General features: G+C 40.7%; 1 protein-coding gene across 1 annotated transcript in view; it reads left to right on the top strand.

Moving 5' to 3' along the window:
* GPR156 (G protein-coupled receptor 156) overlaps positions 1–26,356 on the top strand; it is an 84,649-nt gene that overhangs the window by 46,121 nt on the left and 12,172 nt on the right. Inside the window, exons 4-8 of the mRNA XM_072724446.1 lie at positions 16,908–17,043; positions 17,277–17,387; positions 20,044–20,169; positions 21,316–21,411; positions 24,698–24,934. Coding sequence (XP_072580547.1) covers positions 16,908–17,043; positions 17,277–17,387; positions 20,044–20,169; positions 21,316–21,411; positions 24,698–24,934 — 706 coding nt within the window. The remainder of the gene's footprint in view (positions 1–16,907; positions 17,044–17,276; positions 17,388–20,043; positions 20,170–21,315; positions 21,412–24,697; positions 24,935–26,356) is intronic.

Below are 26,356 nucleotides of genomic sequence, written 5' to 3'. Positions count from 1 at the left end.
TCCAGCTTTCCTTCTCTAGAATTTATTTACATTCCTCATATGACCAAAGCCAGATAATTTATTATGTACAATATGAGACTTTACCCTGAACTTCAGATTCTCAGAAGAAAGGGTAGGAGGTGGCCTAGTTTTGTGTAAGACTTACAACAAACAATAGTACAGTAGAAATGTTATGACAAAGGGAATCTTACTCAAATCTCTATGGGTAAGAATTATTATTAGGTAATAATAGGAATATACTTGTTCTCTTTTTCTTTTGAGATATAGTTCACATACCATGAGGTTCACATTTTTAAAGTATATAATTCAGTAGTTTTTAGTATATTTACAAGGTTGGGCAATCATCAGCACTAATTCCAGACCATTCTTATTCCAAAAAAGAAACCTCATACCCATTAGCAGTCTCTCCCCCCTTTCCTTCTTCCCTGCAAGCCTCTGGCAACTACTGCTCTATTTTCTGCCTTTATAGATTTGTCTAATCTCAACAATACATATAATTGGAATTATACAACATGTGGCCCTTGGTGCCTGGCTTCTGTCGCTTAGCATCATCTTAGCATAATGATTACAAGACAAGGTTCATCCATAGAGACAGTACTTCATTCATTTTTATGGCTGAATAACGTTCTGTTAAATGGATATTCCATATTTTGTTTTTTTCATTCATGATTTCATAGATATTTGGTTGTTTCCACTTTTTGGTCATTATGAATAGTATGCTACTATGAAAATTAATGTACCAGTTTTTGTGTGTACATGTTATCCTTTATACCTAGAGGTGGAATTGTTGGGTTATAATATATTTACATAAGTGCTGAGCTGTTTTCCAAAGTGATTGTTCTTTTTACAGTGTCACCAACGATGTATGAGGGTTTCAATCTCTCCACATCATTGCCAACACTTAATATTATCTGTCTTTTTCATTATCACCATCCTAATGGATATAAAGGGGTTTTATGGTTTTGATTTTACTCAGATCCTTGTGGTTTTGGTTTGCATTTCCCTGATGACTCATAATGTTGAGCATCTTTTCATTACTTATTGGCCATTTGAATATCTTCTTTGGAGAAATATTTATTCAAATCCTTTGACAATTTTTAAACTTAGATTATTTATCTTAGGAATATACTTAAACCAGTGATTTCTCAAAGTTGGCTCACATTAGAATCTCCTCAGGAGCTTTTAAAAATCCTAATGCCCATGTTTCACTCTAGATCAGTTAAATCAAAATATCTGTGGGTGGAATAACCAGTGTTTAAAAAAAAAAATTCTTTCTAGGTGATTCTAATGTTTGGCAATCAGTGTTATAGACTAGATAACCAACTTGATGATACCAATATAGAAATGTTAAAGGCTTAGAAATTATGTCAGTTTTTAGAAATTGAACTAAATGTGAATTGTAAAAAGCCTAATCAGGTCAAGAGGCAGAGGTGAACTTTTTAATAAGGATTTTTTTAAATAGGATTTTTCCTATAATAGGAAGTTTTAAACCAAGGACACCAAAAATGTCCTGGCTGTGGTTCTTGCCTACTGTCTGGAAGTAGATCTTATGAGATAACCATTGGTAAGCCAATAAATGTGACTAATCATAACACAATTAAATCCATAAGCCCAGAAGATTTATCTCAACTATTCAATGTTCAAAAGGAAACTATGACAAAATGTAAGTATTAACTAGGAGAAAATTGAAATTTAGGCTTTTGAAAGTCAGAAGGAGATTGAAGCCTATTTTAAGAGACTTTATTGGAAGTATAGGGAAAGAGTAACTGAAAAGAAAAAAGAAAAAAAAAATCCAAGCACTTAAAAATGTGACAGTCACAGTGGAGGGAAAATGACATCTCTCAAAGAATGTAGAAAGCTCCCCAGAGGAAAGCAGGGAGCCCACAGAGTTTGTCAGGTTAGGTATGAAATAGGAAAAAGGACTTTGAGAAGCACCTTTGAAGAGAGTCCAAAATACATAAGAGGATTATTTAAATGGATTAAAAAGAAGAAGCTAGAATAACAGTGGAATCTTTTGCTGCTAATATAGGCCACAGGGAGTGGTCAGAGACCAAAAGACAATAAGACTAAACTAATTATGTGCCCCTGAATTTATTGAGAAAGATACTAGAGTGATTACCACACTGAAATTGTTCCCAGTAAATGGATCAGAAGTTGCTCAAATAGTTCTCTGTGTTTTGCATATTTCAAGTTAGGTCAACAAATGAATACTGACTACTTGCTGGAAACTGTTGATGTTCCTCTTGAGATTTTTGAAGTCCTCTAGAAGAAAGTTTTCCCTTGGTCATGCCTCTCCTTCCTCTTACCACCAAGCCTCTTAAAAGAGTGGCCTTAAAAAAAAAAAAAAAAAAAAAAAAGAGTGGCCTTTTACTAGCCACCTCCACTTTCTCACCTCCCATTCATTGCCTTGATTTTACTGAAATGACCCTTGCTGAGGTCATTAAACTAACTGATCTCTTTTTAGACGTCATCCTAGTAAGTCTCAAGCCATATAACACTTAACCATCTCCTCTGTTCCTCCTTTCTGAAAGCTTCTTTCCTTAACTTTACCATACACGAATGTCCTGAGTTACCCTCTGCTTCCTCCTTAGCTGCTTCCACTGGCTCCTGCACTCCATCTACGCGTTTAATATTGCTATCACCCTGAGTTCCAATCTTCATTCACTTTTAAGCTATATCCCTCCCCTGGCCTTAATCCTTCTTGCAATATATACCCAAACCCTGCCTCTTTCAAATCCCATTTGCTAACTTTACAGTTGTTATTTTCAGATGGATGTTCCTTAGTCAATTCAAATTCAGTGACCAAAAACCAGACTCAAACTTTACCATTAATCTTGCTCTACCACTGTGTAGTTCCTATCTCAGTTAAGAACATTACCATCCATCCACTCCTCATTCTAGCTTCCTTGGTCTCCCATACATTCAGTTAGTCACCAATTCTTAGATATTAACTTCTCAAATATCTGTTTGTCTTCTGTTGCCCATCTCCAATGCCCAAGTGTAGCCCTGATCTACTTTCCATCTGGGTTTTTGAGGTAGTCCCCCCCCCCCCCCCCGCTGATCTAGCCCATTTCCAATTGAGCTACTGCTTTCTTGCCAGCATTTTTTCCACAAACATAGACCTGTTTTCAAACATAGACTTCTACTGCATATACAACTCCTTAGATAAGCATTTATGATCTTTTGTAGTCTGGCCCTAATCTACAATTTCTTTTTTTTTAATTAATTTTTATTGGTGTTCAATTTACCAACGTACAGAAAAACACCCAGTGCTCATCCCGTCAAGTGTCCACCTCAGTGCCCGTCACCCATTCCCCTCCAACACCCGCCCTCCTCCCCTTCCACGACCCCTAGTTCATTTCCCCGAGTTAGGAGTCTTTATGTTCTGTCTCCCTTCCTGATATTTCCCAACATTTCTTTTCCCTTCCTTTATATTCCCTTTCACTATTATTTATATTCCCCAAATGAATGAGAACATACACTGTTTGTCCTTCTCCGATTGACTTATTTCACTCAGCATAATACCCTCCAGTTCCATCCACGTCGAAGCAAATGGTGGGTATTTGTCGTTTCTAATTGCTGAGTAATATTCCATTGTATACATAAACCACATCTTCTTTATCCATTCATCTTTCGATGGACACCGAGGCTCCTTCCACAGTTTGGCTATTGTGGCCATTGCTGATAGAAACATCGGGGTGCAGGTGTCCCGATGTTTCATTGCATCTGAATCTTTGGGGTAAATCCCCAACAGTGCAATTGCTGGGTCGTAGGGCAGGTCTATTTTTAACTCTTTGAGGAACCTCCACACAGTTTTCCAGAGTGGCTGCACCAGTTCACATTCCCACCAACCTAATCTACAATTTCTGCTTATTCCCTTTAAAGTAAGTTGTGCTTTCATTATACAAGATAGTAACTGTTTCTTGAGAACACCACTACTTTTATCACCATGCCTTTGTTTATGCTCTTCCTTGTTTCATGACTCTTCTCATTTTTCACCTCACAAACTTATATTTATCCTTTAAGACAAACTCTTATCCATCAAACTGTGGGTCCTGGAGCATCAGTATCTCTGGGAACTTGTTAAAAATACAAATTCTTGGGGCCCTACCCTAGACCCTAGTGAATCTGAAACCCTAGGGGATGATGGCCAGATTTGTATTTTAACAAACTCTTCAGGTGATTCTTAACCAATTTGAAATCTAAGAATCACTGTTCTAAGGCAGTTCCTTTATCAATGCCCATAGCACTTAATATATACCTGTATTACTTACTGCATTGCTTCATAATCATATTTACCCATACAGTTCTACATTTCCTCTGCTACAAATTGAGTCCTCCAAGTCAAATACAATGTTTTGTGTATTTCCTATCACCTGCTATAGTGTCTGGCACATAGGAGATGCTTGATAAGAATTCAGAGACTACAACATCAGTTGGCATCAAGAAAATACAAATCAAAACCATAATGAGATACCACCTCACACCAGTCAGAATGACTAAAATTAACAAGTCAGGAAACAACAAATGTTCGCAAGGATATGGAGAAAAGGAAACCCTCTTACACGGTTCATGGGAATGCAAGCTGGTACAGCCACTCTGGAAAACAGCATGGAGTTCCTCAAGAAACTAAAAAATAAAGTTAACCTATGACCCAGCAACTGCACTACTAGGTATTTACCTAGTAAATGGTACTGTTCTTTGGAAAACAGTTTGGCAGATTTGTATAAAATCAGACATGTGCTCACTGTGTAATTCAGAAATAATACTCCTGTTTACTCCTAGAAAAGTGAAAACACAAAAACAAATGTTTACAGTAGTTTTATTTTTAATAATCAAAAAATGGAAACAACCCAAACATCCTTTAATGGGTGAATGGATAAACTGTGGTGCATCCATACAATGGAACACTACCCAACAATAAGAGGGATCAAGCTATTAATACATTGCTACAACTTGGATGAATCTCAAAGGTATTATGCTCAATAAAAGAAGTCAATCTCAGGAGGTTACACACTGTATGATTCTATTTATATTATATGCTCAAGAGATGAATTTGTAGTGATAAAGAACAGATGATAGGTTGCCAGAGGTTATAGCTGGGGGAAGGGTATGACTATAAAGGGATAGTTTGATGGTAGTTTTGTTTGCACATGAAACAGTTCAGTATTCTGATTATGGTGGTAGTTGCATTAATCTGTATATATGATAAATTTCATAGAACTACGCACATATACACACACACACAGAACACATGTAAAAACTGGTGAAATTCAAAAAGAGTCTTACTTTAGCTCAGAGCATTGCACCACTGTCAATTTCCTGGTTTTGATAATGTAATCTAGTTATGTAAGATGTTGTCTTTGGAGGAAGCTGGGTTAAGGGTCAAGCTGTTTTGCAACTTCTTATTAGTCTCAGATAATTTCAAAATTAAAAGTTTTTTGAGGAAAAGAAAGCACAGGGATTGTGGTGAAAGCCTAATTAGAAAGCCCTCCTTGACATGATGTGAAATGGGGGTTGGGAGGTGGAGGAGAGCTCATTGCCTGGGAGAGGTGGGGAAGGAGAAGAGAGGAGTGGAGATTTCTACTTAGGAGACCAGTTGGTAGAAGAACTTGTCCCAGGCCTGTTAGCCTCTCTGCAGTTTGGGTGTTCACCCCTCCTCACCTGGGGGAGTGTGGGTTCTGGGGTGGAGAGGTAGGTGAAAGCTTCCTCCTCAGCAGCTTCCCACATGGGGAGAGAGGAAGGGAAACCTTTCCTCAAAAGGCCTCAGTGGGAAAGCAGACAAAGGAGTATAAGGATGGGATCCCTGGGTGGCGCAGCGGTTTGGCACCTGCCTTTGGCCCAGGGCGCTATCCTGGAGACCTGGGATCGAATCCCATGTCGGGCTCCGGGTGCATGGAGCCTGCTTCTCCCTCTGCCTTTATCTCTGCCTTGTCTCTGCCTCTCTCTATATATATGACTATCATAAATAAATAATAAAAAAAAATTAAAAAAAAAAGCCTTCTCTTTAAAAAAAAAAAAAAAAAAAGGAGTATAAGGATTGCTCCTTCACAATGTTTACAAAACGTTAAATGTGTCAACGGTGAAAGAAGACAGGCTCTGGAATCAAACTCTACTTCAGATCCCAGCCCTGTCTCTTACTAGGCATGTGACTTGATCGCCTTATTGAACTTTGCTGAACTGAATCCCATCTCTCTATGTAAAAGTAGGGGTAATGATGCTGTGTATCTCAGAATTCTGTGAAGATTGCATTAGATAGTGTGTGTAGAGCCCTTAGCAACTGCCTAGCAAATATTAAATATATAATCAATATCGGCTACTCTTTTTAATATTATTCCATATCATTGTCAATATTCTAAGATATAGAAAAAACATGCATTCAAATGATTCTAACTACAATGTGATTTTTGATGATTCAGAGGTACTTCAGGATCCTTCAGTATTTCAAACTCATAAAGGTGTTACTTTCTATTACAGGCCTCTTATGTACTTTTTATTTTAGATATGTTATCTCTGACCTTTATAGCACTGGAGAGGATAAATATTATTTTTCCCATTTTCAGATAAGGAAACCACCTCAGCATGGTTAGACAAATCACCCACCAGACACAGCTAGTCAATCTAGTCAGTCTGATTTCAAACCCCATGCTTTTCCCACTACATCATGATGACCTCAGCATTAATCCACAAAAGCTGCTTAAACACACACAGATTCTCTAACAGTTGTTCCTTTCACATCAGATTACAGGACAGAACACACAACTCCTATCACAGCCTAGGGCAGGCACTTCCAGGTCCTGCTGGGATGGAAACTTGGAGACTCTAGGCAATGATGGAAACCAAGAGCCCAAAACCTATTGTAACACCTCCCCCAGCCTGTTGTCTGGGGTTCCAGCCAGAAGGTAAAGTCAGGAGCCATGAAGGGAGCCCTGCCAATGTCCAAGGTTCAGGCTAGCACTCAGAACTAGAAAGGGCAGGCAAAGCCCAGCAGAAGGCACTGCAGAGTACTCAGGATTTCCTATCTTCTTGACGATAAATGCCAGCCAATGGAGCCTTCGAAGGGGCTTGTTGAGGAGGCAGGTAAAAAACCCTTGGCCTACCACACATGCTACTGCTGGACATTAGAAGCCAGGGTCAAGAAGGCCCCAGGCAAAATTCATTATCAGTAGGATGGACACAGGGTCCCGGGTGGCCAGGGTAACCTAGGGGGGAAGTAAAAGAATACTGGAGGGAACCAGGAGTCAAGACATCTGCATTAGCTGTCCCATTGTAGTCCCTATCTGGCTGTAAAACTGCCATGCAGGTCCCTTCCTTGTAAAATGAGAAAGTCGGGCCCAATCACTGGGTTAAGTGGTATTCCTCATGACCCTCAGACTCAAAGCCTATCCTAGGCAATTCCTGGGGGCAGAGTGGTAAGGAAAAAGCAAGTTGCACCTTGCTAGCAGTCTTCCTTTTTAGCTCTTTTAAGTACTAGACCTCTAAGAGCCTTCTAATTCTAATGATTTATCCAAGATAACAAACAGTAAGTTTCCACTAGGCTTAGGGTCCTACATCAGGTACTAATGGAGAAAGCTAGGTAATTACAACCCAGTCCCAGCGTCAAGAATTCCCAGATTCTAGCCCAACAGGGAGTGATTCCAGCAGCCATACCTGCCCACGTTTCCTCTCAGACTCACCAAGGCCCCAAGTTCTCCTGCCACAATCCTGAGGACCTGAAAGAAGCAAAAGGAGAGAAAGGAAACCTTCCCAGCATGGCTGGCAAATCTTTTGTGCCTCAAAGACATCAATTTACATGTCACCTGGTAGACAATAGATAATATTTTGGTTTACAGGAGACTCTCTGTGATTGGATGTTTCGTGGGGCCAATTGTGCTTATGCTTTATGCTCTACTTAAAATCAGGGCATCTGCTGTGCCCTTGGGAAGGGCTACAAGTCTCTGGCTAGGAACTGCTCAAGGCCTTCCCCCACAGCGAAGGGGAGAAAGGAAGTTGAAATCACTGCTTCATAAAATTACAATACATGCCTACACTCTAGGGTCTGAGGTTATATGAGAGAAGAGGATTTTTGTATTTCTAGCGCTTTCCCCCTTGGCATTTTAAAACACATTTAAAATATACTACAATTGTGCGAGCCATGGCAAAAATATATTTAGAAACTAATCTTTTTTTAAATCGTGGTGGAATGTGGCCATAGTACTGCTAATTAAAGCCATACAATCTCCTTTCTAGTAAAGGTCTCTTTCAGGCTGTTTCCCCCGCCCCCCGATCACAAGCTTGTCTTTAATCTATCTGTATGCCTTTTCATTCCTGTCCTAAATGTGAGCTGGTAAAAATGAAGTAATAGGTATTTATTTACCCTTATATCTAAATTTCCATATTTCAGGTTATAAATATTTGTAAGGATGCATTTGTTTAAGTGATCCTTTGCCTATTTATATAGTCTAGGAGAGCTATGTATTCTGAAATTTGTTCTCTGGAAATTTATATGCATAGTCACATACACATATTTATAATGAGCATACATTCATATATATAGGTTTTATTAAATGGCCCACTGGATACTGAGAAAACAACTGCTAATATATTTTTTAAAGATTTTATTTATTTATTTATTCACGAGAGAGAGAAAGGTAGAGGGAGAAGCAGGCTCCATGCAGGGAGCCCAGCATGGGACTCGATCCCGGGACCCCAGGATCACACCCTGGGCTGAAGGCGGCACTAAACCACTGAGCCACCCAGGGGTCCCAACAACTGCTAATATTAAATTAAAATGCCATTCTATTCTAAAGGAGAAAAGACAGAGTAAGCAAATTGTCTTTGCAGTGAAAGTCAGAAACCAGGGATGTGGTGTCCGAATGAGCTGAGGACAGAAATTGTACCTCATTTGCCTTCCTAGTTCCAGTTCTTCATACTTTAATAAACAGATATTTAGGAATCGTTGAATTAACATGTGTTTGACACAGAAAGATCATCAAAAAGATAATAACTAATAAACATGGAAACACTGAGGTCACCCCTGCTAAAGAGGAGCTTGGGGGCGGCATCATTAACAGGTTTTCTTTCACACTCAGTAGCTACACGTTTTGGTGATTGATGGATCCACTGATTGATGGATTGATCGAGATGTAAATTCTAAAGCATCTCTCATAACCAGGTCAGCCTGTCGTCCTGCTTAAGGTAGAGAGGCAGGGATACAAAGTTTGGCTTATTAATAAGCTAACAGTCATGGAAAAAACTTGCCTCCGTAATAAGTTGAGAAGGGGAGAGCTGGAAAGGAAAGTAGATGTCATCAAGTCCAGCCTCTGTTAATCACTTAGCTGTCCTGCAGGGACAATGTCTTTGTTCTTCCAGTTCATCTCTAGCTTCAGCAGCTGCAGGCCTGAACTGACAGGAGAGCGGTAGGAGCTCGCTCTCTCCGTGTAAAACAAAGCTGTGCAAGCACTTATAACTACAGGAAAGCAGGCAGATTTAGAGGCCAGGCCCACCCTGGACGAGAGGCAGGCCCAAGTGTTTTAGCTTGCTACAGAATATAGTGGCTGCAAGGATGTAAAAAGAAGGCATGTGTCCTAGCCTCACTACAAGCAGCAAATCAATCCAAGATCAGCAGATTTTCTGAATTCAGGGAATGGGATGCATGTTGTTAACCTCTGAGCAGATGTCAGCTGAGACTGTAGTCTGTGTGGTCGTGAAGATGAGGTCTCATCCATCAGCTGCTTGACAAGGGCTGTCATCATATCACTGGGCCGCCATAGCCCTCGACACATGATGTAAGAGACATATTGGACAAAAGCATTTCCTGGGGGAATTCTCCAGGAGGGATTCAGCCAATGGAAAGGAATCTTTCAAGTGGTCTGATTTCATTGGAGACAAGTAAACACATATGTGTGTGTGCATATATGAATATACACATCCCCAAGATGCTGCACTTTCCTAGAAACAAAGAGAATGGGTGAGCAAAAATCTTCACAAGCATCCTGTTTGGATTCTTTCTTTCATTTATTTTTAGACTCCCTCAGCACCATGCTGAGTCGGGAAGCAAAGAAGTGGATCACCTAAATGACAAGGCTTTTCAGTGACAGTTTGGGGTGCAGAGATTTGTCAAAACCCAGTGTCTGTGGAAGTCCATGGCACCCAAAATATCTCGGCCCTTTCGTTTTTAGTAATGCCAGGAAGATCTTAGCCATTCCAAGAGTGGCTTCCTGAAACTCCTACCATAATCCAGAATGTACCCCCTTTTGTCTTAACGCACAGACATTGAACCAACTCTGGACTTTGCTCTATCAGATATCTCTGCTACTGTTGAGCCATTTGGCACCCTTTTGGAAGGATGAGAGCCTCATCCTTCTGCCTAACAGAGGAGAGCATTGCCAAGGAAAAATGAGATTAGGAAAGAGGATAAAGAAAGGAAGAAGTAATGGGCCTTTCATATCTATTAAAGAACTCATTCATTCAACAAATGGTTATGGAAAACTTGCCATTTTGCAAAGACTGTACTAGCAGCTGAGATACAGATGAATAAGAAACAGCCTGGCTTTTTAGAAACTGTCTAGGGAGACAAACATAAAAAGCTGATAATATGACAACTGTACTGATGCACATATACCCTGGGGTGTTATAAAGCCTTAGAGGAGGGCACCAAACCTAGACCAAGGGTATCATCCAGACAGATATGTATGCTCTTATTTCCGTGAATCCAATGAGTTGGGTCACTCACAAAGAAAATGTTAAGCATACCTTATGGAATGAATGGTACAGTGAGCCCTGCTAAGTAATGTTAGAGGTCATTGATTTTGGTGGCAAGTCTGCAAGGTTATAAAATCTTCTCCCCCAACACACAGGTGCTTGGATAGAAAGGCAGGCAATGGATTGAAATGTTGGTGGGAGTTTTGTCAGGCAGATGCAGCAAAGGAGCTTATTTGGAAAAGGAAGTAGTTGTTGCTGAGAGAGAAAAGTTCAGGTGACCAACCAGAGGTTTCACACTGGGTACAAAAAGGAAGAGGAACTAATGGACTGTGAGAAAACTGAAGAGCCGGGGAACTGGAGGTCTGCAGGCTGTCAGCGAGCAAGTGTGTTAGAAGTGAGCAGATGAGAGGGCTGGAGGGTAGGGGGCTTATCCATTCATTCATCAAGTATTTACTGAGTGCTTTTTTTTTTTTAAGATTTTGTTTATTTTATTTGAGAGAGAGAGAGCATAAGTGGCAGAGGCACCAGAGGGAGAGGGAGAAGCAGACTCCCTGCTGAGCACAGAGCCCAATGCAGGACTTGATCTTAAGACTCTGAGATCATCACCTAAGCTGAAGTCAGACACTTAACCAATTGAACTACCCAGGCGCCCCTTTACTGAGTGCTTTCAATATGCTAGGTAGTGTTCTAGTGATGGGAATACATAGTGAACAATTCTAATTGGGAGGAGAAGACAATAAACAATAATAAATACATAGATTATGTAATAGCTTAGAAAGTAAGAAGTGTTGTGGTAGGATGGAGATAGACTAAAACAGGATAAGAAGGATTTAGAATACTGAGAAAGAGTCTGATTTTAAATGGGGTTGTAGCCCTGATTGAGAGGGTAACATTTGAACAAGGACATAAAAGGATAGAGGGAATGAGCCATGCAAATATATGAATTAGAATATTCTAGACAGGGAGAACCGACACTTCACAGCCTTGAAGTGCACAAGTGCTTGATATTTTCAAGGAATAGCAAGGAGGCCTGTGTGGAGTGGAGTGGGAAGGGGGAAGAAGTAGGATATGAGATAGATAATGAGGACCAAATATATAAGCCTTGTACACTCTGGTAAAGACAGAGTTTGCCTCTGAGTGAAATGGAAAGGCACTGCAGGCTTCTGAACAGAGAAGTGACATGATCTGATTTACCTTTAATGGATTGCTATGACTGCTGTCTTGAAAATAGACTTTGCAAGTCTCCAGAGTAGAAGCAGGGAGACCAGTTAGGAGGTTATGGTAATAATCCAAATGAGAAAAGTCAGACTTTGATCAGGGTGGTGGCAGCAAGGGTGGTCAGTAGTTGGATTCTGGATGTATTTCAAGGTTAGAGCCAATAGGACTTCATGACAGATTGGATGTGGATGGTGAGCAAGAGTCAAGGATGACTTCAAGATTTTTGGTCCAACCAAATAGAAAGAAAGAATTGCCATTGTTTGAACTGGGGAAGAATGTGAGAAGAACAAGTCCAGGGAGAAAACTGAGTTCAATTTTGAATGCATTGAGATCAGAGAGGGGGATACTGCTTTTCAAAATTTCTGAAGTGGAATCCTTCTGAATCACAGTAACATCCAAGGTGTGACCTTGGAGTTGGGTATCTAAAAGTGAAATAAAGTGAAGTCATTTTGACAAAAGAATTAGAACTTTGGAGATTGAAAAGCTAATGAAATCTCCTAGGATGGTCTAGGATGGTGGCCCAGCCAGGTGAGGAAGGAACAGGGTCGAGCTGCTATCACCATTAGGATACAGAGATAGTTAGAAGTCACACAAACATTGCTTTGAGGTGTGCAGAATTTGAATTGGGTTTAGATTTTGAATCTAAAACATTAGAAATAAGCAAAGTAGTAAAATAATCACATTTGCTGAAACACACAAGAACATATTACAATAAAGCTGTACATATCCAGGGGATGCCTGGGTGGCTCCGACAGTTAGGCATCTGCCTTCGGCTTGGGTTGTGATCCCAGGGTTCCGGAATCAAACCCCACGTTGGGCTCCCTGCTCAGCGAGGAGCCTGCTTCTCCCTCTCCCTCTTCCTTTCCCCCTGCTTGTGCTCTGTCATTCTGTATCAAATAAACAGAAAAAATCTTAAAAAAAAAAAAGGAATTCTCCAGATGAGGTAGATTTATATAATCCCACTGTAGCATGGATCAAAAACAGTGGATTGAAAAAGAAATTCAGTTAACTTGCACAATTTAATCTTAACTGCTTTATTAAAAACATTTTTGGAAAGACATTCATACTTGGGTTTTAGATATGTTTAAAGCTTAATGACACCATATAGCATTTTAGAAACCCTGGGCCTGTGACATTTTAGGAAAATTTCCAATAGCCACAAAAAGTACCCTCAACCCTATTTGCAAGTCATGTTTCCAAATTCAGTTCTTAACCAGAATTAAGAAGAAACGATAAGGATGACAAGTCAGTCCTCTAAAGCAGGTATAATAAACCTCTAAGTTCAGAAACCGATATTTGATAGAAACTTTTTTTTTTGATAGAGACTTTTAAAACATCATACCTGGGGGCACCTGGGTGGCTCAGTCAGTTGAGCATATGCCTTCAGCTCAGGTCATAATTCCAGGGTCCTGGGATTGAGCCCCACATTGGGCTCCCTGCTCAGCGGAGAGTCTGCTTCTCCCTCTCCTTGTGCTCCTTCTCCCTACATGTGTTCTTTCTCTCTGTCATAGATAAATAAGTAAAATCTTTTTTTTAAAAAAAAGGTAAATTGTTAAAAAAAAATCATACCTGTGAGCTGATAGATGTTATATAATCATCAGAATTCATTAAAGACTATTGAAATGATAGTCCAGGTTTATACAGGTTCTGTAGATATAGATGGATATTTATCTATTTGTATTAAGACTTACTTGAGAATAGAAAATCAAGAAAGCTTTTATCTTACATTGCCAATTACTAAATGAAGAGAAAAAGATGAGATAGCTATATAATCTTTTAAAAAAAAATCACTTTGTTTCTGAGTGCTAGTAACTGAGTCCAAGCTTTTAACTCTATAAATGCAACCTAGGTAATCTCCATGGAACTGGATATTTATAATTTAGTTTATAATATTGAAATCTTCTTGCTTTGTGGAAATTATATGTTTGTAGTTGGTTAAAATATTCAACATGTATAGATTTCATCTTTTAGTTCAACAGAAAAATATAAGTGACATTGGTGGTTGAATTCCTATTAAAGTAGCAAAGACATTTCCCAAGCATACATAATTCATCTGCTGAATAGGAGATGATTCACCTTTCAGTGACTTCACAGGTATCAAACAAAATAGGTAAATCACCTTCCATTCATTTTTTCTCCGATGCAAGTTTTAAATAAAAATTTTTATGAAAAATATAAAAATATACATATATAAGTATACAACATGTCCATTGAGAAAATGAATTTGCATCAACTTCTGAGTTGTGAAGACTATGTAACGTATATTTTGTCAAAAACAACTAAACTGAGTTCCTCCTAACTAAATCAGGAGGGGGAGAAATTCCAAATCAGGGTTGCATGCAGTACTGAATAACACGAAGAAGATCGTATTATGATGTGGTATCCAAATAAAATGGACCCAAGAGAAGAATAAAGAAAGAAACCTACCCTTCAGTGATCTGAACAACACAAACATGTGGCTGTGAAACTCAGGCAGCTGGTTGGCAAGGAGATCATCATCCGATATTCATGGCTCATGCTGGGGGTAGCCATGGGGAAGAACAGCCTCAGTTATTTGTCCTGCAAGAGTCCACCCAGTGGTTGTGCCAATGTGCAAGCTTCTGACTGCACTGAGGAGCCAGTCCCAGGGGAGCAGTGACCCCATTTCTAAAGTAGTGTCAGCACTGGTCTGTCTACGGTGTTACTTAACAAATGCATTGTGAAGCTGCTGGTTAACACTGGTCTTGCTTTGGCAGCCAGTATTCACCCCATAATTTCCCTTCTTGTGGGAAGAGACAAAGTAGTAACGATTATTCCCCATGAGTCTACAATTTGAAGACCTATTGACAGAGGAGATGAATGGGTAGAGAGAATAGGGCTAGGTTTTAAATTTGGATACAGGAGACTTAAGGTAAAATTGATCTGTACACATGCAGCTCTCTTCCTAAGTGATGAGGATAGTATTTTAAGAAATTAAGTCTGAAAGTAATATATAAATGTATTAGGACAAGGAAAAAACTGGTGTTACAGAGAGCTAAAGGTTACACCAAAAATCTAAAAATTAATACTTTTGCATCGCCTTGCAAAGAGTTTTGCCACACACCTCATTTGATCTTTGCAATAATTTGTGGGGTGGATATGAAAGATAGTATCTACACAGATGAGACAAGAAGCTGGAGTAGTTAAGTGACTTGCCCAAAGTCACACACCTGTGATTGGCAGAGCCAGGATTCCCATCTGTCACATCTGATCCTACTTCCATTGCTCCTAACATGATTGTATCGTGCATGCAGGAACGGAGAGTAAGAGACAACTCAGAGATATTTTGAAATAACAAGTGAAAGAAACTGGCAATGGATTAAGCAGGAAAGGTAGGGTGCCTGGGTGGTGCAGATAGTTGGTTGAACACTGACTCTTGGTTTCGACTCAGGTCATGATCTCATGGGTCATGGGATCAACCCCCAAGTCGGGCTCCCCACTTGGTGGGGATTCTGTTTGAGGATTCTCTCCTTATGCCCTTCCCCCCACTCGCTCACACTCTCTCTCTCTCTCTCTCTCAAACAAATAAATTAATCTTTTAAAAAGAAAAGAAAAGAAAGCGGATAGGAAAATGTGATTTGCAGGTTTCTAAAGTCTGAAGATGATGGGATTAATAATATCATTAGCTAATGTTGGCTACATGCTTACTCTGTGCCACACACTGTACCACACACTATACTGTATTACCTCATTGAATCCTTACAACTCTTTGGTGGAGGGAGAGGGATGTATTACTGTTATCCCCATTTTAGAGGGGGAATACGTGAAACTTGTTCTCATTTTTAGAGGAAGAAAAAAAAAATCAAGGTGTTTGCTCCAAGACAAGGTAAAGCTCAACTGGACTTACTGGCCTATGTTGTCTGTACTTGGGACCTGAGTCCCAGGGCAATGGTTTGGTGTTTTTGTGTGGGGGGATGTAATTATGCTCCCAGCCACGAAGTAATCAAGCTGGGCCATTGTTGGTTATGATGTTTGCAAGTCTAGCACTGCCAAACTGTTTAATGAATGCCTCTGAGTACTTCATCCGTCATTGAAGTAGGCTGCCTTAAATAGCTGGTTTTGCCTTGGCTCAGGACTTTAAAGTGGTCAGCCAGGTAATCCAGGTACATAGACAGGAATGCTTTCCTCCTTAGTTATTATTTTAAAATAAAAGTATAACTAAGTATAATTATCAAGTGACTATTAATATAAATATTAAATTTATGTAGAATTCACTATTTAGACTAAAACTCTTTATTTTTTAGACTAAAACTCTTAAATACAATTATATTCCTTCTTAATCGTTATCAATCACTGTCCAAAGTAAGCTGGTTTTGCCCTTAAGATAACCGATTCACACATTTTACCTTGTCCTGAGCCTGTGTTGGTACCCAGGGTCTGTCTGACACCCTGACTGTCCACACCTCCCTCTAATCTTTGAATTATTCTGTAAACTCATTTAAGACTATTTGACCCAAAAAAAAAACCCTTCCGAAATTTCCTGCTTTCAATCCTGCTTCCCTGTTCTCTTTTGGTCAAGCAGAGAAAAGAACAATTTTACATATCAAATAAATAGTGAAAAAAATCACAAAGCTTTTCCAAATAGTAGTTTACCTTACAGCTCATTTCTAAAGGTTCCAAACTGTATCTCTTTAGGTATCTACCTGCTAGTTATTTATTCACTAGGCTGCATATAGCAGTCTCTTAGCAACCATAAATTTCATGGAAAAATCCTAACTCTTCTCTGATACCACCTGTATTTTAGAAGTTGGCCCTTTAAAAAAAAAAAAAAGGCTTGGAGTTATATAAGCAAGAAATGCCAGAATTTAGTTCTTTTTGAAAATAAATTTAAATTAATCATAACAATTTTTTACAAGGTTATAAGTAGTTTCTTCCCAGTGGCCCCTCACTCTGAGGTTGTATTAGAGTTTATACTGGCGGGAAAGCTCTGTTCACTCCCACGGCAAAGGATCATGACTGTAAGTGTCTTTCTTCCTGATTCACTTTAGGATTGTGAAGATGTCCAGTCCCAATCTGAACATTGTGACCTTACTTGGCAGTTGTCTGACTTACAGTAGTGTTTACCTCTTTGGGATTCAAGATCGAGATGCGTTAGGAGGAGGCTCAATGGAAACTCTCATTCAGGTAGGTTAAATCTCAAGTCTTTGTTTCGAACAAAATGTCCAACTTTTGACATCTTTTGAATCAGCATCCTTGTAGGTGGTGGTTATCTTTATCCTTGGAATGGGCCCTCTCAGAGATGATCACTGGAATTCTGGGAGACATCCTGCCCCAGTCCTATGTGGACCAAGGCTTTGCAGATGAGAACGACAAAGGTCCCTCTCATGCCTCTTGCTTCTGTCCTTTCCCCCCTGTAGATAAGACTATCCATGCTGTGCATTGGGACCTCCCTTGTGTTTGGCCCCATTCTGGGGAAGAGCTGGCGACTCTACAAGGTGTTTACCCAGAGGGTCCCGGACAAGAGAGTGGTGAGTAGTTAGCAAGTACATACTGCTTGATTGCAAACAGCAGCTTTATTATTGATTAGAGCTAGAGAAGTTTGTGTCCAATTGCTGGGTAGGCCCTTTTAGGGCAATCTGAAATTCCTACTCCTCATTTCATATCTTTGAGTGGTGTGGCCTCCTAAGTCCCCACACATGGAAAGCTATGTATCAGTGCTCTTGGGAGATAGCTCTTTGAACATAGTTCTGCTTCATATGCAATCCAGGCCTTGGTACCACCGGTACTGTGTAAGCTGGCCAACATCTGAAAGCAGCATGAGGGAGAACAAGATGCTGAGAGACTGTCGCCTGGCACAAGTGTGAGCTGAAAGTGGAGTGAGGGACAGTGATTACAGAGAAGCTGTAGCAAGTAAGCGGTTATTGCCTTTACCAGAGCCGGGTTCTTTTCCATGTGGAAGGCCATTCTTGGCACTAAGAAGAATGAGCCCAGAGCAGTGAGCAAGGAAGAAAATACCCGTTCAGCAGATAGAATCAACCCTAGAAGCTTTGTAGCAGCCAGGTCACCTACATTACCCTGACATCAGATGTCATTCTGACCACATTTCCCCATTTATCAGGTTCCCTGCCCAAACCTCAAAGTCTGATCATCAAATTCTTTGGCTATAGGCCCTACCAAGAACCAATATATCACTCAATTGAAATTTACTTCTCTGGAATGATTTTTTTTGCAAACATTATTCAGTCATTAGTCAGTGAATATTTATGAAAAGCTCAGCTATGAGTAACCATACTGTGAAAAAAATTGACTAAAGGACAAGAAATCCATCTATCCTTTTAGAACACAGATTCTTTTGTTAAAAAAAATGGCTTGAACTGCACATATTTAAAGTGTATGATTTGATGAGTTTTGACATATGTATACACCCATGAAATGTGTATAATCTGTAAAAGTTTCTTCATAAATCTTTATCATCTTCCCCTCTTGTCCAATCCTAACATCCATCCCTATTCCCAGGCAACCATTGTTCTACCTTCTGTCATTATAGATTAGTTTGCATCTTCCAGAATCTTGTATAAATGGCAACACACAGTATGTACTTTTTTTAAGAAGATTTATTTATTTATTTGAGAGAGAGAGAGCATGCATGTGCATGAGCCAGGAAGGGGCAGAGAGAGAAGCAGGCTCCATGAAGGCAGCCCGATGTGGGACTCGATCCCGGACCCTGGGATCATGCCCTGAGCCAAAGGCAGATGCTCAACTGCTGAGCCACCCAGGCGTCCCTAAACTCATGTTCTTAAAGGATGTTGTTCTATAGCTTTCTTTTCTTATAAAATCTTTTTCTGGTTTTCATATAGTATAATGCCAGCCTTATAGAATGAATAGGAAGCACTCCCTCCTCTTCAGTTTCTGGAAGAGTTTGCGTATAATGCTATAATTGGCATTCCCATATGGTATAAATATCTCACAATAGTATGCTTCCATTTCTCCCTCTCCAGATCTTTGTGTTGTTTTCACTTCTACATATGTTATAAGCCCCACACAATTGTTACTCATTTTTGTTTGAACGGTTATCTTTTAAAGATATTTAGATAATTAAAATCAACATATATTTTTTCCATGAAAGTAATATTTCCTTGAATAGATTCATATTTTCACCTGCTATAATTCTCCTTTTCGTTTAAGGATATTAACATTCTCGTACAGGTGTTCTAATGCTGAATTCTTTTAGCTTTTGTTTATCTGAAAAAGTCTTTATTTCCCCTTTGCTTCTACAAGCTACTTTTGCTGGATGTAGAATTACAGGTTGAAGCTCTCTTTTCTACTTTCAGTGTCTTGAACTTTTCATTCTACTGTCTTCTCACTTGGTCTTGTATCTGATAAGAAATCTGATGTCATCCTTGTCTTTGTTCCTCTATACATAATGTGCCTTTTTGCTCATTGATTTGATTTTCTTATTATCACTGGTTTTGAGCAGTTTGATGAAGCAACCGATGACTGATGTGTTTTTATCTTACAAACACCATGAATCATGTAACTAACTGGTTGTGCTTCCTTTTTTTCATTGGTCATCAAAAACTCAGATCCACATTTCTGCCCCAAATCATGAAGGCTATGTACTCTCCTCACTTGACCTTTCATCAACCTTTCACCCGATTTTCTCTTTTCCTTGATATTTTTCATCCTTTCATAGTATATATTTTTATTAATTTTATTTTTGTAGTTACAGAAGTAACACATCCTCTTTGTATTAAGTCAAATGATTTGTGTATGTATAAAGAAAATGCTAGTAATCTCTCTTCCACCACTCTCATCTTTCAATCCCACCCTCCAAGTTAATGGTTGTTAACAGTTTTCTGTGAAAACCTCCATATCTCTCTATATGCTCATATAAACATATCTAGAAATAATAGTGTTCATTTTATAAGGCCTCTTAATCCTTTGTGAGGAAAGGCAGGATATGGAAAAGATAAACAAATGAAAACGTTTGATGGTGAAGGTGATGATATGGACATAGACACCATTGCATATCTTTGGTGTGTGTGTTTCATCTTTGATGGCTGAGTGTGAAGCCCCCTGGGAGAGCTGACCCTGGAACATTTAGCTCAGAGCCCATAGTGAACTGCAGCTCCTGTGTCGTAGAGCCACAAGCAAAAGAAAGTTACAACCTTGACTCTTTTGCAGATAATCAAAGACCTGCAGCTACTGGGGTTGGTTGCAGCCCTGGTGGTAGCTGATGTGATCCTGCTTGTGACGTGGGTGCTGACTGATCCCATCCAGTGCCTCCAGATTCTTGGCGTCAGTATGACGGTGAGGGGCCCTATCCCTGGAGAAACTACTGCCCAAACTGGGAGAACTGGCTTCTGTGGGTACACGGGGGTCATTCTCCCAGCAGCACTCATTCTGTGGTCATCCCATCAAGAAGATAAATGACCCAAGAATGAGGGAAAGTCAGGAGCTGTGGCTGCGGTGAATGCCTTGCCGCTTGTCTGCAGGCCCTGCGGACCACTCCCACGGTTCGGCTCCACGTGTCTTCCAACAGCCTCCATTGGGATGTCAGTGCCCTGGCACTGCCGGGCAGTTATCTCTGCTCTCACATGACCAATAATGAGAACTTTCAGCTACAGGAAGATGACTTCCCTTAGTTATTGAGAAGTAAAAGTAGTAGTATTTTGAGGTGGTCTTTGGAGTCAATCAGCCCTCATTCCAGTCCCATTTACCAGCCATATGTTCCTGACAAAGTCATTTAAGCCTCTCAAAGGCTCTGTTTCCTCATAGGTAAAGTAGCGATGATAGTGCTTCCCCTTCCTAGAGCTGTGGTGAAGATGAAGTGAAACAATGCAAGGAAAGGGCTCAGCTGTACCCAGTACATAGTGTTCAATTAATGGAAAGTGTTATAAGTTTCCAGCGTCACAAGAAGCTGAAGAATACAGTGGAACCTTGATATTGCAGACTGTTAACCAACAGCAGAAGCATGATATGAAAATAATTTGAAATTTTGCTGATGCGCTAAAATGAGTCACTGTGGTAGCAACACACATGAGGATTAAACCCCACCACTACTAAGCATCCACATGTCAGCCAGACTTTATTATCTTGTCCTTTCACTTTCATTTAGATTCTAATAGAGTCACCTAAATGTTATAGTTTTTACATTTTTTAAAGATTTTATTTATTAATGAGAGAGAGAAAGAGAGAGGCAGATTCACAGGCAGAAGGAGAAGCAGGCTCCATGCAGGAAGCCCCACGTGGGACTTGATCCCGGGTCTCCAGGATCATGCCCTGAGCCAAAGGCAGGCGCTAAACCGCTGAGCCACCCAGGGATCCCCTAGTTTTTACATTTTAAGGGGAAAATCACATGCGAGGGAGAGTTCGCACTCCAGATGTCCACTAAGATTTCCTGTGTGTTGCTGGTAATTGTGGGTTCTCTCAGTCCTGACTCTGTGTACTTCCTAGGTGACAGGGAGAGACGTGTCCTGCTCTCTGACCAGCTCACACTTTTGTGCTTCCCGGTACTCTGATGTCTGGATTGCTCTTGTTTTGGTATGCAAGGTTGGTAACCACATCTCCTTAGTATATAATCTATCTGTCATCAACAGAATAGCCACGAAAAGGGAATTATAGTAATTAATGAGGTGATTCTGCAAAGAATCTTGAAATCAGAGTAAACTTCTATGATGCATAAATCTCAAAGTCGTGACCCTTATTATTTCTCTATTTTTTACTTGCTATGGGGGTCATTTTTCCAACTCTTTGGACTCCCTGATTCAATTTTCCCCTAAATCATGTGAAATTCACCCACTGTTTTTCCCATTTCTTCATCTGATTTTTTTTTAAAATTGATTTGGTAATACCAGTTTTCTCCCCAACTCCCTGCAAGGGAGATTATGAGGAGACATATTATCCAGCTTTATTCGTTCTCTTCAGTGCCCTGATTACCCTCCTTGTGTTTTTCTTCAAGATTTGGGTCAAAGTATCCTGCTGCTTTCCACTGACCTTTCTCACTCTGATTGGAAGCAGGGCTGGCCCTCAGACAGATGGCAACATCCATGGTGTCCTTTGAGTTGTTCCAGCTGCCTCAAAATGTCCCCATGCTGCCCTGAATCTCCCACAATTAACCTCATTTGTCTCTGTGAGACAGCAAAAGTAGGATATTATTTCTAGCAGGTACAGGATGCCTATACAGGGCACTAAAGGAGGTTCTTAAAACCAACTATCCTATTAGCTGATTTTAAGCAAAGGAAAAACAGAAAATCTGGCTGTGAGGGGTCTAGGACAGGTCTATTTCAACGAATAGGGCAAGTCCTGAGTGGCAAGAGGCTACCTGTTGATTCTCAGGACAGAGAGGCCCGGTTGACCGATTGCTGGCAGAGAAGGAATTTTTGTAGAAATGTGTTGTCTTTAAAAGTAAATTTTACTCACTTTACCACTAGGAAAGTGTTCAAGCGGCTGCTTCGGAGAAATAGGACTGGGATAGGGAAATGTTGCTCTTTTTACTATGTGCATATATTACTTTGATAGAAGTGTTTTTAAAAGAGAACACTGGGAAGTAAACAGCTCTTGGTCTCTAGTTTCTTCTTAACAGTTAAGAAAATGAACTTCAGAATATGACAGGAGAGGGTTTGAATTCCGATTCAGCCCCTTCCTAGCTGACCCTAAACCTCATTTCACCTCTCTAAACCTGGGTTCCCTCATTCCTAAAACGTGGATGATGACAAACATCCTCTCAGAACTGTTTTGAATTTCAAAAGACTAAGTGCACGTTAATAGTTTTCATCCTTTCCTGGTCTATGGGAAGAGCTCAATAAATGTTAGATATTATTATTATTAATCCTCCACTGCCCCATAGACTGTTCTGAAAACACAGTGCCTCTCTCAATTTCTTGAGCTCAAGAAAAAAATATGTCCTCCCCAGGACAGAAACTCAGCACTTACCCTATAGCAGTTCACTTCGTGATTCAAGTTTATTTATTTTCTCCATTGCCTTTTATATAACCCCGTTTCCATTTTATTTCACTGTAATATCTTTCTGAAGGACAAAGAAAGAAAAGGGGGAAAAGAGTGCTAAGCATCAGAAAACTGACTGAGCCAGCCCTCCATGGGCTTCCTGGTCAAAGAGCAGTTCCTGAGGATGACTTAAATCTTCACATTAAGGTCCAGGACCCTCCATCGAGCCTGACAACTACCACAACCCCACACTTCTCAGCCATGAATGCCAATGACATACAAGTATTGGACATGATTTACTCAAACACAAGTCATGGATGTAGAGAGGCTTTATTTATACCAAGTTCTGTTTTGGCAAGAGTTTTAATGGAGTTAAAACATTTTAGAAGAATGAGATGTGAACATTTCAAAATCATAGAATTAATTTTGATTAAATTATTTATGATCCAATCTGCCACATGTCACCTGAAGGTGTCAGTTACCCAAAACTCAGGCCCTACTGGCCTGACTTGTGTGTATTCTAGTCACTGAAGATCTCAGGATGGCCACCTTTGGCCCTCAGGCTCCTCCTGGGACACTGGGCATTAGGGACACCCAGAATGCATCCCTGCCATGTTGACTCCTTCAGCCAGTCCTCCAAAAAATTATCTGTAGGGCCGTCCTTGCAGGTAGAGTTGGTCAAATCATGTGATTTTAGGGTCACTGGCAGGTACCCTGCTGATACCTGACTTTGCTTTCATTATTATGCTTCCCACCCCCACCTCAGTCCTCTGGCTTTGTCACACCCTCTCTGACAAAACATGGACATTTGTGTGCTTGCCTTAAATCTCCCTACCGGACTGAGCTTCTTGAAAGCCAAGAGCATGACTTATTCTTTGTAACACCTTTGCCTATCGGCACCTAACATCATACTTTGTACGTAGTCAGACGAACATATGTTGAAGCTATACATTCTGTATTATTGATTACAGCTTTGATTTCTGTTTAAATGCAGCTCCCTCTAAGAGAGGAAACACTTTAAAGTGCTGTAATTTTCTCTGTAGTACAAGTGAAAAATCTGAAGGCAGTTTTAAATTCAGGGGAAAGAAAAAAGAATAGGGCCCTGGGTTCCTGGTGGTGGGGGCAGGGAGTGTCACACACAGGATGAAGGGTATGGATAAAGCCTTTATTGCCTGTGCTTGCTCTATCGTCTTGCTTAGGTCCCAGCCTGCCTTTGTTCTCTTTTTCTATCTCCCATAAACACCCACTGGCACAGAGCCGCTGCTAGCCTATAGAGATCCTTTGTGTAAATTAGAAAAAGGCATCCCTTCTAGACAGATGCAATCTTGCAGGTGCAGGGCTTGGCAAGCAGATGGTGCCTTTGGGAACATAAGAAAAAAAAAAGCCCATTCCTCGGGCTCTGCCCCTGGTGCGGCACATGGCTTGACAAGCAGACCACGGGCTGTTTCAGCCTCTCGGTGCCTCTCAGCTCCATGTAGTGCAAAACCACACAACGGGTGTGGTCATCCTTACCACCAACAGCACCATGTGCCCACTGCCCTCCTGGGGCCCAGCAGCCCGTCCTGTAGACCTCCCACCCACCTACACCATCCTATCCTGTGCCTTGTCCCAGCAGAGTCCTGTCGGAGGGCTGACTTGCTGACCTCCAATAATAAACTAATTCCCAGTGAAAGAAAGGAAAATAACATTAATTTCGCACCTATTAGGTGTAAGGGGCAGCCCTTAGGGTCTTCTCATGTGCTATCTTAGTAAATCTTGCTAACAGCCCTTTAAGGTAAGTATTATTATCCCTATTTTAAAGGTGAGGAAATTGGTCCCAACCCTACTGCTCTTTGACACTGGGCCTGTTGTTACAGGTCTCTCAGCCCCTGGTTTTCTTCTCCATCTCCAGGGCCTGCTGCTGCTATACGGCGCCTACCTGGCTGGCCTGACTGACCACGTCAGTTCTCCTCCTGTGAATCAGTCTTTAACCATCATGGTTGGGGTCAACCTCGTAGTAGTGACCGCTGGGCTTCTCTTCGTGGTCACCAGATACTTGCACTCCTGGCCCAACTTGGTCTTTGGACTCACATCTGGAGGTATCTTCGTTTGCACAACCACAATCAACTGCTTCATCTTCATTCCCCAGGTATAGTCTAGGGGGAGAATTTGGCAGGCTAGTCCTCTGTCATTCCAGAGGCTTCCCTGGACGTGATGAACTGCTTGCTTTCTTTTCTACCAAGATTTTTGGGTACCATTTCTTGGAGAGTCAAAAGAAAGGCAAGTTCCTCATGAGCCAGCTCTCTCTGTTCTTCCCTCCTCGCTCTCCTGGCGAGGACAACTCTGCTGTCACTCAGCAAGGAGAGCAGGCCCGAGTGGCTGAGCAGCCGTGGCAGCTTGTGTCCACCCCTGGCGGGTGACCTCACAGACCTGCCTTTCCACCCACCCTCTAGTCGACTTCACTCATCCCCAGTTCCCTCTTCTCTTTGATAATGTCATTTCTTTCACTAGCCTGGGAGTGAGGAACCTTTCTTTCTTTCCTATTTGAGATGGCACATTCACAGAGAAAAATTCATTCAGAAATGTACGCAATTTAAAATGCTTTTTCTTTCTTTTTATTAGAAGAAAATATAGAACATTTTTTACCATAAGGAGAAATAAAAACTGAATTAAAATGTATAATATGTATAATATGAGAATTAAGGGGGAAAAAATCAAATGAGGGAGGAAGATAGAAGCAGAAATATCCAGACAGCAAAGAGAAAGAAAGAGTCAGAGAAAAAGGAGAAGGAATCCGTGGGCTCTGAAAGTGATGTTAAATTATTCATGTTATGCCCTAGGGTACCACTGAGCCACATATATCTGAGTTAATGAACTTGGCATTAGGCACCTGTCCTGTTTCCCTTCTAGATCTCTTTTTCTTCCCCCGAGGCCTCCTTCATCCCACTGCTCCCTCTAGACTCCATCTTGATTCCCTTTGCAGCTTGAAGTTGACTGTGAATGACTTCATGAGGGAGCTAACTGATAATTAAAGTGTTGGCCGAGGGAGGGTCATGACTGCACTCTGGGGCACGATGGTGTGACACAGATATAGGCCTTTACTCTTCTTCCCTTTCATAAATCTTCACTGAAATATTCTACAGAATAAACAAATACGGAAAAATCTGTAGCAGCAACCCTAAACACCAAGGATGGGAATTGCATCTGTGTTAGAAACTAGAGGAATTTTTGCTGAATCTCTACGTTATAAGAACTAGATGGGAAGAAACCATGAGAGCTGAGGCTTAATTGTCTGGGGCATAGCAGGAAAGGGCTATTCCCCTCTGAGAGATGGGGAAAGGGATGTGGGCAGGGGCCTTTTGTGTGACCCACCCCTTAGGTTCTGTGGCCATTGTTGTGGATTGGTAACCCATCCATCCATTGCTAACCCCTTTCTTTCTTGCTCATCTCTACTACACAAGCTGAAAGAGCTCAACACTTGCTTTGCCAACCTCCCTATGGCTAGTGGTGCCCATGTGATATCATTTTGAATACTAAAGTTTTCCTGGAAGGCTTATGAGAAAACTTTTGC

This window comes from Vulpes vulpes, chromosome 1 (assembly GCF_048418805.1).
Source record: "Vulpes vulpes isolate BD-2025 chromosome 1, VulVul3, whole genome shotgun sequence".
NCBI lineage: Eukaryota > Metazoa > Chordata > Mammalia > Carnivora > Canidae > Vulpes > Vulpes vulpes.
The sequence above is the reverse complement of the archived record's forward strand: the minus strand, read 5'-3'. Positions and strand labels throughout refer to the sequence as shown.